General features: G+C 45.1%; 1 protein-coding gene across 1 annotated transcript in view; it reads left to right on the forward strand.

The window, feature by feature from the left end:
- Window positions 1–17,775, forward strand: part of LOC128739408 (uncharacterized) — a 212,932-nt gene extending 195,157 nt beyond the window's left edge. Inside the window, exons 5-8 of the mRNA XM_053834896.1 lie at window positions 2,992–3,120; window positions 11,394–13,505; window positions 13,572–14,783; window positions 14,859–17,775. Coding sequence (XP_053690871.1) covers window positions 2,992–3,120; window positions 11,394–13,505; window positions 13,572–14,783; window positions 14,859–16,733 — 5,328 coding nt within the window. The 3' untranslated portion in view covers window positions 16,734–17,775. The remainder of the gene's footprint in view (window positions 1–2,991; window positions 3,121–11,393; window positions 13,506–13,571; window positions 14,784–14,858) is intronic.
- The last annotated feature ends 632 nt before the right edge of the window (window positions 17,776–18,407 follow it).

Below are 18,407 nucleotides of genomic sequence, written 5' to 3' on the forward strand. Positions count from 1 at the left end.
AGATAGCGTTACTGTTCGACGTAATTTGATTCAAATGTTCAAACACAAATTTTCTAAGAAAAATATTTGGGATGTCATGTCGGTTCGTCGGTGTTTTGAATTCAAATGGGTTTAATAAGTTTTTTTTCGTCCTTCAATGTTTCGCTACTGTTTCAAGCTAATGTGCCTCCTGCTTGGGTTAAAGTTTAACACTCTGACAACGTTCAGGAAAGTAAATAATAACTCAACTTGTGATTATCAGTTCAGGGAAAACTAAGCGTTATGAAGTATTATGATGCAATCCGTTTATGTTTTTTCTGTCTCACATCGTAAAGAAAGCCCTTCGCTGTGCAGCCCCTAACATTCCCAGGTTAATTCCAACAAAATGTTATCATTTTTCAATCTAAAGAGAAACCGATCCAGTTTCAACGCTGTCTGCTGTTATCTGATCTCTGTCTACCATACCAAGAAACCATTCATCCCGCATACACACTGCCGAGCAAGCATAAGTAGGTCTACGTAGCGGTCTTCGGTAGGAGTTTACGAGAGCACAGAACTAATGCATTCGAAGCAAAATCTGCATTGCGCAATCATAAGTAACCCAGTTCAGAACAACTTTTTAGCACGTACAATTTCATGACCGCAAAAAAAACTACGCGTGCTCAAAAATAAAGTACAGCCAAGACTGCCAAAGTGCCAAGCAGCTGAGAGAGAGAGAGCGAGGTAGATCACGTGTAGGATCGCGGTAAAACCGATTTCTAGAATGCAGATCTCGGTTACAAAATCGCACATTCACCTGTTGCTTCACGGCACATGGCATGGCATGGCATGGCATGGTAGCCACATTCGCTTGCTTTTTTTCTGTGTGCTTTTAGCGGCCACTTGAACCATTGGAGGCCAAACAGGCTCCGATCGACTTTGGCGCGTCTTTGGCGCGCGCGCGGTGGCGAACAGCATCGGCGGCCAATGAACGGCTCGGTCGGTCAAACAAAATCCAATCCGCTATTTCTAGTTTTGCTGCTCTCGAATAAGGTGCGTGGTATGGTTTTGGAGTTTTCTGAAATTTGAATTTCAAATCAACGCAATATATGTACTGCATAACCGTGACCACCGCCCGGTCGGATTCGGTCCGTGTTGTTGATTCGATATCACCATCATTGTGATCATCATCATTATGGCAACATCCAAACCTAGCCAGTCAGCCAACCAGCAGGGGAGCGAGGGGTGGCGAATAAGCAAAACAGCATCTCGACACAAAGGGAAAGTTTGGCTGATAAATAGGTATGGATTTCACCAGGTCGAAGATTTATCAGCCATTGAACTCTGTGCCTGTCTCGAAATTGTCGTCGATTTTTCGGAACCGATACCGTGACTACGTAACTTTTCTCATAAAATACCAACCAAAACCAAAAGTGGAACGAACGCATGTACAGACACTCTTAAACCGACGAACAAAGTGCTCTAATTAAATCCTACAACTTAGTTATGTATTCCACCTGATTACTCGCGCCATTGAAATCAACCCATCTTTCTTCCACGTTTGTGGTTAAAAATTGTAACCGAGCAGAAAGAAGCGCCGGTGGTTGTTGATGGCAGCCGTAGCAGCGTGACAAAGCTGCAAATCTTAGCCCGACAGTAAAACAGGTGCTGCTCTGCATGCACAATGACCCCACGTTGTCCCCTCGAACCAATGCCACCCCGACGGCGCCGGCCACCTACCGTAGCAAATCAACAACAATAATATCAAACAACCAGTAAAAGAAACTAACGGTAGAAGTTCTGCTTTTATCGAGCAACTCCCACCACAAGCTCGGGAACACGGATTCACCCTCACCTGCTGCTTGCTTATCTCTTAGCCGCCGCACGGTCGATGATCGTGTTTCGCGCGCCGCGCCTGCCACCCAGTTTGACCCCCCTTCCATTTCCCACTGTGTGTGAGTTTTTTTTTGTATTTTATTTTTTTAACTAACCGGCGACTAACATCACACTTCAGGAAAATGCAAACACAACTGCAATCAAAAGCTAGAGACTTTCATTTCCCATCAGTGCACAGCCAGCACAGCGCAGCTTTTTTTTTTCGCCTCATCTTTTAAACAGTTGCAAATGATCGCAAAGAATAAATTATATCAAACCGGGAACTGTTTCGAGTTCTTCGTTTCATCATCATCATGATCTGCTTTGCTCATCCAGGTGCTTGCTTGCTGGTTCGTTTCTTTTCCCATTCAACAAACTGAAGGCGCTGAAATGGAATGATATCAAAACGGGCGAAGCGCGTAGGGGAGCAAACGGGGTGCAAATTCAATTTTTAGTTTATTTTTTCACTGATTGTTCGCACGACGAGGGCGCCTTAACTAGCGGGCGGGCGGGTGGTTGGCCCAATTTTGCCATCACACTTTTTCGTTCACGGCCGGCGCAGCGCGGCTGGAGGAAATGCAGAAATTAATTGCCGCAACATTTGGAGCGCACTAGAAAAACCAGATTCGTGTCGCGCGATCGATCGCGTGGCATCCATGGGTGGGACACGCAGCGTTGGTGTGAGATCCTAGCGCCTGTAGCCCACTACGAAGTGTTTTTCTCTATGACTTTTCCAGTGTTCAAAGCTCTTGTGTGATAATTTTTCAACGATTTTGATTGAAAAAGTGAAGTGAAAGGTACGAATAGACCATCTTTAAAGAGCCTTTCATTTGTGATGATTGCCATTTTCCACTCTTCGTCGCAAACAAGCAAACAAACAAACAATTGAGTCATCAATAAATGAATGAAAGTCCCAGCACGGCAAGCTGAAAAGGCAAACATTGTTGAGAAACTGAAACAGAAAACACAACCTAAGTGGAGACTGTCTTCAGTCCTCTTCGTCAAAACATAGAATGGTTTCCATCGATCACTTTAAAATTGTATATTAAATGACCCCAATGTAAACCCAAATGAGAGTCTCTGTTAGTCACTCTGTTAGTTAATATGTTATCAACAACGTTTAACAAAAGATCCGTTTTTTATTTTGTTTCTTTCCAGATGGTACATTACGTCTCGGCATCGGCACTCAACTCACAGAGCAGCCTGTCAGCCCAGAATCAGCAGAACATCACCTTCGGGCAGTTGCTGCGGAATGCCGGCAACATGGGAGACATTCGGGACTGTCCGGTAAGTGATTTTGTTCAAGTAGATACATTGCATTCATTTCTAGAAGGAGGTTTTGTTGTTGATCGGCTTTGATTTGAGGTTGGTGGAAAATACTGGGTCCGTCCACTCCAATCTTTCATTTATTAATTCCAAATGATGCGTAATTCCTCCTGCTTGTGTGCCTCCAGTAATTCCGTCTAAAACTAAAGTATTAATTTTTGTGATTCCATCCATTTAATAGCACTCACAGAAATGCTACACAGCAACCTTTGTCTGTCTACCTTAATTCAATTTCTTTGCTGCTAGATGTGAGGTTCAAAAATCTACCTTTTGCAACAATGTAACGAATTTGTTTGAACAATTTTGTTCAAGACACAACAAAAAAGAAGTTCCAAAGGTAGCCCATTCCGGCGTTCAGTGGGAGGCCGCAGTAAAGGCCGACTTTAAACTGTCATCTCCACAGGAGCTTAAAGACAGCTTTGGTGACATCCAAGAACCAATGCTAATAATTTGCAGTCAAATTAGAGCTTGTTTCAGCTCAACATCACTGACAGTCATCCTCATGTTCTCATATAACGACATCAGTGCTTAGAAATCTCACATTGAATTTATGCAATACGCCTGAATTGATGCAATGTACTGCTCATTCTTTGTTGTTTCTAGTGCAGATGAAATAAACTCAGCATTGCCAACCTGAAATCAACGATTCGAGCGAACTGCGCGTTCATGTTCGTGTTGTTTTCTACATTCATTCATTCTCGACAATAGTGGATGAAATCAAATGTGAATCATTCATTCATATTGAACTGCCGATAACGGCAAACAAAACTACAATAAACGTAAACATTCAACCAGGTTTTGATTGATTTTCAAATGCAGGTAGTTTAAAAACTAAACTTTGAGACGTTAGATATCAGTCAAAAGCAAGAAAATTGACTAACAGGTTAGATGAGCAATTTTGCAGCACTGCAATTCATGAATGAATTGTATTGAAGGGTAGAAAACTGAAAAAGATAAACACTGTTAGCAGTTCAGTAATCATGCCCATGGGCTTACAGATGAAAGAATACTACCAGGAGTAAAACTGTATGCGCTGAATGCGTTTTACATTCGCCTTCATGCAGGGCTGTCAATCTTTTCAAGCACTGGATCATTCACAGAGATTTGTATAATCTTCTATCTATATAAGAGGATTATGTCTGTACCGAAAACCAGGTTTCTGACAGGACGTCATAAGAGGCTTATCGGTAACTAAAAACAGGTCCCTGACTGGACGTCACGCTTTCGTAGCAATGGGTTGTATTCTCAGTCACCTCACTGATCGATTGCTGGACTGCTCGATTGCTCAACTGGTTAACTAGACTGCTCGACTTGACTGGTCGATTAGACTGCTCAATTTGATTGCTCGGCTGGACTGCTTAACTGAACTGCTCGACTGAACTGTTCGATTCGACTGCTCGACTCAACTGCTTGATTGGTCAGATCGACTTGACTGCTCGACTTAACTGCACGATTCGACGCTCGACTCAACTGCTCGATTCAACTGCTTGAGTCCACTGCTCGACTGAACTTCTCGACTCAACAGCTCGACACGACTGCTCGAATGAACTGCTTGACTCAACTATTCGATTGGACTATTCGAATCGGCTGCTCGACTCAACTGTTCGATTCAACTGCTCGACTAGACTACTCGATTTGATTGCTCGACTCAACTGACAGCTTGATTCAACAGCTCGACTAGACTGCTTGACTTAGCCACTCAACCCGACTGTTCGACTCAACTGCTTGACTTAACTGTTTGATTCGACAGCTTGACTCAACTGCTCGATTCAACTGCTCGACTGGACTACTCGACTGAACTGCTCGACTCAACTGTTCGACTTAACTGCTCGACTGAACCGCTTGACCCGACTGCTCAACTAGACTGCTCAACTCAACTGCTCGACTAGACTGCTCGATTCAGCTGCGCGACTAGACTACTCATTTCAACTGCTCGACTGGACTACTCGACTTAACTGGTCGATTAAATTGCTCGACTGGACTGCTCGATTAAGCTGCTCGACTCGACTGCTCGGTTCAACTGCCCAATGCGACTGCTCAACTCAACTGCTCGGCTGGACTGCTTGACTGCACAGCTTGAGTTAACTGCTCGACTCAACTGCTTGACTCCTGTTTGATTCGACAGCTCGACTTCTGTTTGATTCGACAGCTCGACCTAACTGCTCGATTCAACTGCTCGACTGGACTACTCGACTCAACTGCTCGACTGGACTACTCGACTGGACTGATCTACTCAGCTTCTCAGCTGGACTACTCGACTCAACTGCTCGACTAAACCGTTGGACTAGACTACTCGACTCAACTGCTCGACTCGACTGCTCGAATGAACTGCTCGACTTGACTGCACGAATGTACTGCTCGACATAACCGCTTGACCCGACTGCTTCACTAAACCATTCGATTCGACTACTCGACTCAAGTGCTCGACTAAACTATTCGATTCAACTGCTCGACTGGACTATTCGACTTAACTCCTCGATCAAACTGCTCGACTGGAATTCTGAACAGACTTTTATATTTTCCGGATCGTGAGATTCGGGCTCAACTAGTATTATTATAATGATTGAAAATCCAAACCATTATTAACCTATTTTGAACCCTTCCCCTTGTTAGCGAGACCCCGAAACCCATATGCTTATTTCCTTATGCCAATGGAACATGTATGCCCAGTTTGATGTAAAACGGTCTAGGTGTTTCCGAGTTATAGAAACATACATACTCAAGTTCACATTTATGTATGTATTAAGAAGATGTAGAAATTATAAAAAAGAAGAAAAACAAAAGTCATTTCTTCTTTTTTATCGTTTCAGGTATTCTACTAAGACGCTCAAATAAACATTAGTTAATGTAGAAATTGATTTAATAATTAAAAATAATATCAACATCTACACAACAGATGAAGGGTCAAACTTTACCAAGTAAATAAAGTAAAATTTGAACCAAAATTTAATATTTGGTTTGAGTGTTTGTGTGCACCAGCATAACTCCGGAACACCTAAATGGTTCGAATTTTAGTTGAATCAGACAATTCGATGTTGAGAATAAAGTCATTCTCGGACCTTTCCACATCCATCCTGAATTTCGTATTTACCAACAACGTAAAGGCAGGTTATAAGATTAGTACTGCAGTAGCTTTTGTCCAAAGCCAAATTATAGCAGGTTTCTGCACTTCTATGCTATAAAGAGCGAAATTGGCTGAAATGTAGTATGAACATGAAGGAAAAAAGTAAAAAACTGGCACTCAAGTACGAATAATAAGCTGTTCGGTCGTTTAATAGTGCAAAAGAATGAAGTGCGGAGTACAGGAAAACACCTAGACGATATCAAGATCAAATCAAAATGCAGGTTGCAGTGGGTAATGTCCATACTAAAAAAGTCGAACTGACTTGAAAAATTGTTTTGAAACTAAGATAAATATGTTGGCAAATTTCATTATTTGTCAATTTACTTATTTTTGGCCGATATTTGTATTTTTTTTTTGATGCAAAAACCTTATAAACTTGCGCTTGGAGTCACAATCACAAATCACAAAGTATCTGTCATAATACAATGTTGCAGCTGTAAAGGTATGAGTGTGCACTATAATCTACCGAGTGAGCGGTACAGTGTTATTAACGTCTTTCAAACACGATACCGGAAGGATAGCTTTTGGAAAAAACAGAGCGAAGATTGAAGGATATCGGATTGAGCAACCAGAAGATGGACAAGGGAATAGGAGCAATAGTGGTATAAAATGAAAAAAAAAACGAAAACTATGACATTAGGGAGGAAAACTAAGGAAACTCCAACACTTCAAAACGAGATCTGGAACTGCATCATAAAGCTTAGTGAGATAGAAGAGTGGAACGCCTCGTAAATAAAGCCAGTGTTGCGAAGTCCGCACTCCTTACTCGTGTGGTCTAGTTTTCTCACACACGCGTTCTCGTTCTAACTAATATACGGGTTTGAGAATCTCATGCTTTCTTGTTATTTCATTCCCTGTGACGAGTTTTTTTGCGAGTGAGTTTTAGCTATCAGCTACGGCCGTCGCTCTCGCTTGGCTTTGCAAGCCGAGAAGTTAATACCGAATGCTCACGAGGGCCCACACTCTTCCCGGTGGGTAAAGCGCGGGCATAAGATGAAGAAGAAAAGAAGAAGTTACAGAACAAAATCTGCAGTCATATATCATCAGCTGTTGGATTTGTGAGCGGGCTGCCCAGAACGACGCTACGCGAGACGCTGTGCTTGCTAGTATGTCGGCAGCAAAAAGTATGCACACAGCACTCGCGCACAGATGTTTGTCGTATGCTTGCGTCAGTGAAATAAGCGTTGGATGCTGTGCTTCTCACACGCCCTCGCGTATGAGTAGGCATCGTTTACATGTCACCTGATTTGCAATAAAGCCGGAACGACTTTGCCACAGCAAAAAAGGTGCACTTCACAAGTTCTGTGAGAAACCGGACATCTTTTTTATACAAAAGAGGCCACCTAAGCACATTCAAGCAAGACTGGAATTCGCCACACAGCACATGGATTGTAAGGCACAATGGGATGATGTGCACACTTAAAAAAAAGTGCCGAAGTCGGCTAAATTTTGCCGAGATTTGGACAGCCGAGCGTTCGGTAAAAAATTCGGTTTTGCAAATCGACGTTTACGGATCTTTACTAACGTTTGGCATCATAAAAAATTTTACCAAACGCTCGGCTGTCCAAATCTCGGCAAAATTTAGCCGACTTCGGCACTTTTTTTTAAGTGTGTGGTGCTTGCCTACGAGAAAGAATTTAATCTTGATAATCCCCACGGCTGCGCCTGCTATTGGCATGATATTTCAAAGGTTCTCAAGGTAAAATTGACTTAAAACTTCCAAGAAGACAGGTCTCATTGTATGGATTGGATTTTTGTGAAAAGAAAACACTCTTTTGAAGCGCCCATTTTCAGGGAACAAAATGAATAACAAATGGAATTTTATCTTCCGGCAACCTCCGGCAGATTGGAGGATGATCGATGAATCGAGAACGGCGAAAGTCAGCAACTCGGCTTTGAGGAGGCACGAACCTAAGCGCCTCAAACAGCAGCCCATCAATGATACATTAAGTTGGATAGGCCTGATAAAAACTCTTGTATACGGGGAGAAGTTGAAGAAGGAGTAAAGGTCGCCGCTAATGGACCAATGCAAAAATGCTGCTCATGCTCAGAACTAGTCAATTACTAAGCAATCGGAAGGACTAACTTTAAGGCACCGTCGTTAGCAGCAGTCAAATGTATGAACCAGCAAAGCACGAAGATAGACTGCACTTCAGGTGATTTTCAGAAAAATTCCAATATGGCGACCCTACCAGCACGGGTGCAACAAAGTTGTTCTGGTAACCGAAATATGACTAGTTTCAGTCGTAATCCGGTTGCTTTAACTAAATGGACCTAAAGTGTGCTACTTGGGGACCAAATCCAAGATGCCCGCCAAACTTATTTTTCACTTCTTTCATAAGCCTTGTTCTTCTTCTGCAGAAAACCTTTGTTTTTGTTGGTTTGTAAACTGTCGAGCCACTTGGCCAACGAGAGGTCCACTGTTTCGAGGTATTGAAAGTGTCATTCTAATTTTTTAACCATTTTCAACTAATCAAGTACAAAAGTCTCAATATTTGAAGATCTCGTGTCAGCAGCAGTGGGCCCGTTTCGACGAGAATTACTCAATAGGATTGTAGCGCTAGCCCTTCAATTGTCCTGTACTCTAACAGCTGGTTGCAAAGTCTGTTGAATAAAAACGAAAGGCCAAGTTTCGAAAATGGAACGTAGCACCCAAGCTTTGCAGTACTTTAGGTGATTATAGACGGCACTGCCGGCTCGTTTGCGACATCTAGAATGGAGAGGTTGGAACTCTGGTTGAAGTCGTCGCTGTGGTTTCCGATTCCTCCCCGATTCAGGCTTCCTGGCTACCGACAAAGGTTCCTAGAACACTTTTATTGCATTGGGGGCAGCCAATTTGGCCCCTTCGAACAATTTTGCCAACTCACGAGTAAAATTTAGATGCGTTCTTCCTCTCACTTGGACGCGCTACTATGATAAGTGAAGAGCAAATGTAAAAATCAAAATAAAGGTATCATTCTACATACATACACACCTACATCCCTCCTGTTCAGGCTCAGGTTCACGACACATTTGTTCGTCAGGTTTAAGTCGACCAAATTTAGTTTGTACAAATCTTTATTTCAAATAAAATTAAATGAAAATAATGTAGAAAATAGAATTCGGATTCTTTTGTACAAAGAAAAATAGACGCCTTGCTTTGTTGTTTTCGCGTTGAACATTGATCGCAGAAGGCATGGACAAGATCTATTCCAGTTTACCAAGTTGGCTTCTGTTCTAGTGTCCAGTTTTAAAGCAGTAGCACAGACCCCCCTCCATTGAAGGTAAGAATAAACAATTAAAAAATCCGGTCCCAGAACGACGTAGAAGTCTGGCGTCTAACAGAACTTGCCACTCGATTGCTGATTGTGACCATGAAACTAGCTCACCTATCTGAAAGCGCAATTAATGACAGCTTAGAGGACCGTCGATTTTCGTACATACATATATAAAAATAAAACGTAAACCAGTTTCAGCTGGCCACAACAAGCGCTTCTGAACTTTTGAACCTTCAATTCAACCACCGCCAACTGCACCTCGAACTGTGAGTTTTACTATTCACCTCTAAGGGAATGAGCAATAAGTAAACCAGCCAGCAGTGTGCAATGTCCTCGACTTATTACTCAATCCGAGTGTGACACATTAATGTCCTCTATTTTGCAACGCAACCCTTAAACGGGCGTAGGCCCCATCAGCGCGTGCCGTCTTCTTCCTTCGGAAGAAGTGCAAGTCCGTGCAGCCCCAGATCACGGACCGTGAGTGTCGCAACTGCTGACCATGATCGGTCAACTATGGATTTTTTCTTTCTTTCTTGCTGACGGTCAACGGCGACGATAATTGCTCGAATATGGGCACAGCCACAGATCCGGATATTTTGTTTGGCTTTCTGTGAATGTGTAAATGTGTGTGTGTCTGTCATTGTGGCCAAACTCCAGCGTACTTACTGCAAATTGAGGGTTCGTTATGTGCCTTCAGACAGCGCGGATTTAAAAGGCATAGAAAAAGTGAGCGGCCGCTGTATTCAGAAGGGGTAATTAAGGAAAATCATTGTGTTTTTCGTTTCGTTTTTCATGCGATCTTTCACTGATTAGCATAACACAGTTTAAGTTTTGTTGGAACTGAACGGAAATTTGCTGCAGCGTTTAGCAGCGTTGAATCATAAATTGAGCAATTTGCGCTATTTTCAACATTGTTTTGACGGCGGGAAAGAATTGTTTCACTCTTTCTGACTTTTACCAACCAACATTATTTGATTATTCTCAATCATTCAAGCGGTCAAGTCAGCCAAATTCCAGTGTGCTTCGGTGGAACCGGTGGCGACGACGTCGTTGGTCCATGGCCTCCTGCGCGACGTGCATTCACTTCCCAAGAAAACTGCGATGGCCGCCGCGCCGCCATGGCAGCGCACGCGGCTGCTTGCTTTGTGGGTTTCGAGCAGAGTTGAGTGTTTTGTGAACATATATAAATCGCTCACTCTGTCAAGGCCAACCACAAGAGTATGAATATGTGATGCATATAATTTTTTTCTTATACTTCGATTGTTGCTGGCTTGTGGCGCTACCATGCGGTACGAGGGGCCCACTGCGGGGGGTCACTGCGGTATCGCTGATTGTTATTAAATGATTATTTCTGGTGGAAGAAAATTAGCTAAAGCCATTAACAATTGGCACCGCCACGAAAAAGTTCCGATCACCGTTGTGGATGTGGAAATTGCTCAATCGAAACAGGTTTTACTTTGTGTTAGCTGACCAGCTCGAGCTCAGCTGTGCAAAAAGTTGTAACCTAATTGTCATTGCGGTAAAACTGGGTCTACGTGCGGAGCGCAGAGTTGGACAAAAACTTGTTCGCTGGTTGAGGTATGAATGAAACAAGTTGTGACCACCTACCCGGGGCTGATTGATACGGCACCCTTGGGAGATACGATTTTTCTTACAAGCCTACTCTAATGCCATGTATGAGCTGGGTGCGGTTAGCTTAGCAATTACAGCGTCAGTAACCGGCGTCGAAGTCATTATTCTTTTTTTCTACGCCAACTAATCAGGCGGCAACACCATAATTGAAAACAAAACAGCTTGAAAACAACTTTCACTTATTCAAGTTCTAACCAAACGTGTAATTTCTTCTTTTTCAGAATGCTTGCGGAGCAAAAATTGGAATTCGCCGAGCCCTGCTCAACCGTCCCGATGTTGTTTCGATCGGTGTCGTGTGGGACTCGGAGCGACCAGCCGCCGATCAGGTGCATTCAGTGCTGAAAGCCGTCGGAACGTCACTTCGCCTGTGCGACGTCTTCCATCAGGTGTCCGATCAGCGTTGGGCCCAAACCGTCAGCCACGAGCTGGTCGGTGTGGTGTCCTACTACGGTAAGCACTACACGACCTTCTTCTTCCACACTAAACTGCGCGTTTGGGTTTACTTCGACGATGCCAACGTGAAGGAGGTCGGCCCCAGCTGGGAAGGAGTGGTAGACAAATGTTCTCGTGGTCGGTATCAACCGCTACTGTTGTTGTACGCCCTGCCACAGCCACAGCCACAACCCCAGCAGGTCACAGTCCAAGAGATCACCGCCCTACAGCAAGCCCAGCATCGTCGCGCCGTAACACCTAGCCCGGAAAAGTCCGCCATGGGTTCGCAAACTCGAAGAGCCATCACTCCAACACCAAATCGAGCCGTATCCGTGTGCGACTACCAGAATCTTAGTGTTATCCAAAGCAAGATATTCCCCAACGAAGAAAAGGAAAACTACATCAGTAGGAAGGCTGTCCAGAACGTCCTCCAAGCGCAACAGTATCAGAACCTGTCCGTCATTCAGGATAAGATCTTCCAGCAGCAGCAACAAGACACCAAGGACGATCAAGCTGGTTACATCTCCAAGAACGCCCTCAACGCTCAGATGCGCAAGCAGCCAATGAATCTGCACCGAAGTCTGAGTGCCGAATCGGGACAAGTTTCTCCCCCATCATCGTCCACCTCTTCGCCGGATGGTCTCTCGATTCCGGACCACCTGAACCAACCCCGACGACGGGATTCGGGCAACTGGAGTGGAGACCGTAATTCCGCTTCCTCGTCCTCCTCCACCACCCTGGACAACCCATACCTGTATTTGGTTGGCAAGCGAAACGGAAGTGTACCGGCCAGTCCAACCCGACAGGGTCAGTTCTACGATGCCGGTTACGACTCCTACTCACTGTCCTCAACGGATTCCTTCCCTCCGAAGCACGCCGTCAACGGTAACAATATTCACCTGGCCAAAATCCCAGAATCCGTCGTTCTCAGCGGTGATTGTGAGAAACTGTGCATGGAGGCGGATCAACTGCTGGAAAAATCCCGAATACTCGAGGAAGCACACGATCTGGAGACTGCACTGGTGCTGTGCAACGCTGCCGCCAGCAAGGCACGAGCCGCAATGGACGCACCGTACAGCAATCCGCACACGATGACATTCGCTCGGATGAAGCACAACACCTGCGTAATGCGCGCACGATCCCTCCACCGACGGATCCTTATCGAAAAGGGTGGAGAAATCATTAAGGAGCAACAGCAGCAACAGCAACAGCTGGCTTACAACCTGGCCGGCATCAGTGCCGGCGGAATCGCTCATCGACGGCAGAACAGTAAGGAAAAGCTTCTCAGTAATGGTCGGCAGAACAGCAAAGAGATGCTGCAAGATACAACCGGTGGCTCTGGAACTATAAGGAATTCTCCCTCCAAAAACATCGAAATCTACGCAACTCTTCCGAAGAAGAAGGTGACTTTAAAGCTAGTTGAAGCGGAGAATATTGAAGAAGTGATTAATGGAACGGTCGACGTTAAGCCGGAGCGTGAGAGTCGATCTCTGTTCGGCCGAAGCAAAGACTCTAAGGAAAAGCGCAGCCGCAGCGAAGATAGAAACAAAGTCAACCGCGACTTCCAGGTTCCCGATCCGGGCCTGGTCAACGCTAAAGACACACTAAAGAAGCACAAAGAGGAGAAAGAATCCGACAAAAAGGAAAAGGATGGTTCGAAAGGTGGCAAGAAGCAGCACAAAATTCGTCGGAAACTGCTAATGGGTGGACTTATCCGACGAAAGAACCGTTCGATGCCCGATCTTACCGAGGGAGCCGGTGCGGCAGCCGACGAGCAGCCCAGCAACATGATCCCGCCGATCAAGCAGATGGTTTCCATCGACGACAGCACGGTCGGGCTGAGTTTGGCCAAGGAGGCAGCTAACAGTGGCTACCTCTCCGAGGGACACTTCGATTTTCAGGTAAGTTTTGTTTGGTTGTTTTGATTTAATCTGAAAACTAATTGGTTTATGTTTGTCTTTTCATAGGTGTCAAATACGAATCCGAACCTGGAACGCAGTAAACTCATGCGCAAGAGCTTCCACGGAAGCGGAAAGACGCTGTCCATTCCTAAAGTGCCACCACCTCCGCCGGTCCGTTTGGGTTCCTCCTTGACGGGTCCACACCAGCAGCAGCAGCAACAGCAGCAGCCTCCGGCGCAGCAAATGCTGCAAGTACAAAAGCTTCCACTGAACGGTGCCAACCTTCGCCACCTGGAGTACCAGGAAAGTCACCCGCCAGCTTCGCCGTTGGAACCGTACCATCGAGCTAACCTGTCCAATATCTCCACAATGAGTTCGAACACTAGCATGAGTGAAGACTCTTGCCAGACCATCATCACCACCTGCGCCGTGGTTCATCAGGAGCAGTCCCCGCTGAAACCGCAAGATCAATACCCCCAGAACAACACATCATCATCAGCTTCCGTCGATGAAGTTGACTCGATTGTCAAATACAGCACTAACAGCAACCACAACAACAACTCCCAAACCAACGGACAACCAGCGGGCAGTCTGGAGCTGCCACCGTATCCCAGCCCTCCGTCGACCACGTGCCATTCGCGCCAGGCTAGCGAAGATTTCCCGCCACCTCCACCGGCAATCGATTTTGAACCACTTAACGAGCAGCTAAGTGAAATTCAAAGTCTTCAACAACACCAGGGAAAAGGTCCACAGATGCAGCAGTTGCACCATCAACCGCCGGTTCAGAACACAACCAGCATTCTAGCGCAGTTGCAGGCCAAACAGCAGCAGCTGGCGATGATGAACAAACTACGAGAGCAACACCAGCAACAACAACAACAACAACAACAGCAAAATAATAACAACAACCCAATTAGTGCTAGTGAAATCCTCAATGAAACTACTCGATCGGAGATTTGGTTGAAGGAACTTCAGGCCAAACAGGTTGCCCTCAAGCAACAGCAGCAACAACAGAATCAGCAGGCTTCCCAGATGCAACAGCAACAACAACAGCATCAGCAGCAGCAGCAACAACAACATCAAATGATGCCATCATCCGGTGCTAATGACCAGCGAAGCGTTCGCGATCTTGCCAGCCGTTTCGAACAAATCAAACTGGCAGCACCAGTGCAACAACAACAACAACCACCACCACAGCAGCAGCAGCAGAATCCACCTCCGCCTGTTTCGATTCGACCCTACTCAAGCCAGGAGCTGCTTAATGGCCCTGTTAAACAGGTGAGTGTGAAACTTTAACGATAATTAACGTTTTTTCAGATATCTAATGTGATTTTTTTTCTCTTATTTTTGCAGCCAATGCCACAACCGCAGCAGCCAGCCAACGTTCGCACCGGCATGAGCGGTCTCCTGACCGAGCAGAAACCGAAAGCGTTCAACAGCACAGCTAGCAGCAGTCCTGTGGTTGTCGCTCAACAAGCATCTTCAGCCGTCGACGATTCGGCCGGTGTCGACGAAGTCGATTGCGCGCTGGCTTACAAAATGCTCCCCAAACCACGATACGACATTGCACAAGCACAGATTCAGGAGGAAATTCGCGAAGTGGAAATGCTTAATCAAGTGGTACAACAAACGCTGAACAGTACCGGCACCGGAGCACCAACGGCGCCAACGGCTCCATTGACCGGAGCTAAACGAACCAAGAAGAAGAGCGTTAGTTTTTGCGATCAGGTAATTCTGGTTGCGACAGCCGATCAAGACGAGGACGATGAGTTTATTCCTAATCCGATTCTGGAACGTGTTTTGCGTACCGCTGGTACGGGCGGTTCGGATGGTGAAGAACCATCCCGACAGGGACCAATTTCATCACCACAACCAGCAGCTACGACTCTTTCGACCAGTATTACGTATCATCCAATCAAATCGCAAACCGGTAGCTCGAGTCAATATTCACTGGCTGCCGACATGCACAAACAGAATCTGGAAATTCAACGACAGTTGCAACAGCAACAGCAACAGTACTTCCAGCCGCCAGCTCACATTCCGCAGAATGACAGCTATCAACAGTATTCAGCCATTCCTAGCAACGCAGCCATTTTCAAAAATCAAGCATTCCAGCAGCAGCCGCAGCCACAACAACAGCAGCAGCTGCAAGCACCGCCTACTATGAGCACGATGTACACCGACGTAGCTCCAGTGCAAAAAACGATGATTTATCAGCCACCTCCAGCGCCGCAGCAGCAATATCTGCTCCAGCAAAAGCAGCGATTGTACGACGACTCCAGCAGCGAGCACAGCTACGACATGCGATTGAGTGTTCCTCCTAACAACGCTCCTGCAGTGCCGAACGGTTACGTGCAATCACCATACATGTCCGTCCCGTGTCCAATCGATCAGGGCTTCCAAACCGTTTCGGCATCGCCGACTACGATAACCACCAACACAACCGCAGTCACGAACGGCGGCAGTCCTAATCCTGCACTTCCGCTAGGCATTAGACAGAATCTCACTTCACTGATGCAGCTATCCCACGGACAAAACGGATCGGTTCTAAGACAACAGCAACATTCCCCTCTCGTGATGCCTCCACAACAACAGCAGCAGCAACAGCAACTGACGGCACCGGTTTCCAGTGTTTACCAGAAACCGCCAATGCCTTTGGCCTATCAGCAGCAGCAACAACAACAACAACAACAACATCAGCAGCAGCAGCCTCAGTACAACCCTAATCCTAACGCTTATAACTCTTACAGCGCCCAACAACAGCCACACCAGCAATCACCCTACCAAAGGGTACCGATGCCCCACTATCAACCTGATTCCCCCTATCACGATCTTCCCTTGCCTCAGCAGCAGCAGCTGCAGCAACAGACTTACCTGCAACCTCCTCAGCCGCAGCAACAAACAAAACCCGCACAGAAAAAGGTTAGCTTTGAACCCGGCACCAAAGGTGGCACCGATTGTCCGCCTTCTCCCCAACCCCAATCCCAAGCCACGATGTTTGTTGGTTCCGATTCCTCCCAACAACTGCAACAACAGCAGCAGCAGCAGGTTGGTCTTCCCGTAACGCGAGTAGCGATCGCCACCTACAATAGCAACGCGATCGTGAAAGCTTCCGCCAAGGCCGTGCAGTGCAACCTCTGCCGCAAGAAGCATTGCATCCTGCCGGCATTGTACTGTTCGGATTGCGAGTTCTACATGAGCCGCTTTCAGGGTCCGGTTCGGAGGTGATCTGCCCACCGGTCTCCCCTGCAAATCAAGCTCTGCAAAATTAGTGCAAATTAGTTAGGTTAGGTTGGTTGACCTGCTGGAAATATGTGCCTTTCGACGACGCGTCGCTGTTTTTCCCACTGCTGCTGTGAGTACGATATGCCTTATATTGTAGGAGAGTTAGCGTTAGGTTTTAGGGAGTTTTGTTTTTTTGTATTTATGCGTAATTTCGGTTTTAAACCAGAACGCATTGCGTGCGATCTTCGGCGCACGGTCGGTCTGCAGAGCGGACCAACCGTTCGCGCGTGCGGCGGAGGGGAACGCAAGCGATTGATTTCTTTTGAGAAGTTAAGTCAACCGCTTCGCGCACCCGACCCGAATGATGGCACCAAGTTCGAATTCTATAACTTAAGCCGTTTGCCGTTGCTTTCGTGGGGAGGTCCTGCCCTCCTGTTGAATGTGATATTTTTATTTCTATCTTTCTAACGAATGTGTATATTTAAAGCTGCCGGGGGCGTCAAATGCTGTCAATTTGTCTACTTTTTAACGATTGTGCTAGGAATCAGAAAATACGTCCACTAGATGTTTATGGTTAGCTCTTAGCAGTTTAGAGAGTAAGTGTCGTATCTTTTTCCATCCTTCTTACATTACGGTCTGTTATGCGGAATTATTTTATTTTTTTTACGAGAATGCATTTCAGTGATTTTAACATAAAGCTAGATTTAAAAACGATCAAGTGAACAAGCTCCAACTTCGTCGACATTCCAACTGTAACATTTGTTAGTTTATGCTAAGTGCTAAGGAAACATTTGTGCAGCATTCCAATTAAATAATAAGCAGACTTCTGAAAGAAGACATGTAATATTAAAAAATGGATCGCATACGTAAGTATTACTCGAAAAACATACATCGAAACAGGTGAGATTTATTTCTAATCTCCTCGTTTTAGTTTAAGCTAAATTCTGCCCTTTCTATCATACGCATATTTTATGTTAATTTTAATGTGCTTTTTCTACTGTATGTTTAATTTTCAAACTTTTATATGATTTATAACGTATATTTAAAAAAACAAGACGAACAAAATAATGAATAAATTTTCTTTATTTTTCAGAATAATAAAACTCTGTTTTGTTTTAATTTACTCTTGAGAAATGCCCCTGTTATCTACCTATATCAATAACGTCTTGTCGGTTGTCATCTGATCGTTAACGGGAAACTAGCAGTCATTAACTTTTCGACGGAGAGCCCAATTTCGGAAGCAGTTTTTGGGACCAAAAGCGGGGTTCTGTTTATAGAAATGTTTTCACGGCATTCATTTTGTTTCAAACAAAAAAACTGTTTCTGAAATTTGCAGAATCGATGACGACTAATTTCACCTTGATATTTTGGGATGAATTTTTGGCATTTTAGTAAAAGAATGACCTCGTCTGGTTGTACAAGATAGCATTTTCAGGTCGACATTATAGGTGGACTTCATCAGAGCTGCCACAAATACAAATATTTGGGCATGCATAAATCTGGGACCCATCATTTCATTATTTCAATTGCAGTGATTTCTGGCTCTACTAATGTTCCTAAATTTTGAAGTACTCTATACACTATTTATGTTATTTAAAAGATTAGAGTAGAGTACTTCAAAATTTAGGAACATTAGTAGAGCCAGAAATCACTGCAATTGAAATAATGAAATGATGG

Source organism: Sabethes cyaneus, chromosome 1 (genome assembly GCF_943734655.1).
Source record: "Sabethes cyaneus chromosome 1, idSabCyanKW18_F2, whole genome shotgun sequence".
Classification (NCBI taxonomy): Eukaryota; Metazoa; Arthropoda; class Insecta; order Diptera; family Culicidae; genus Sabethes; species Sabethes cyaneus.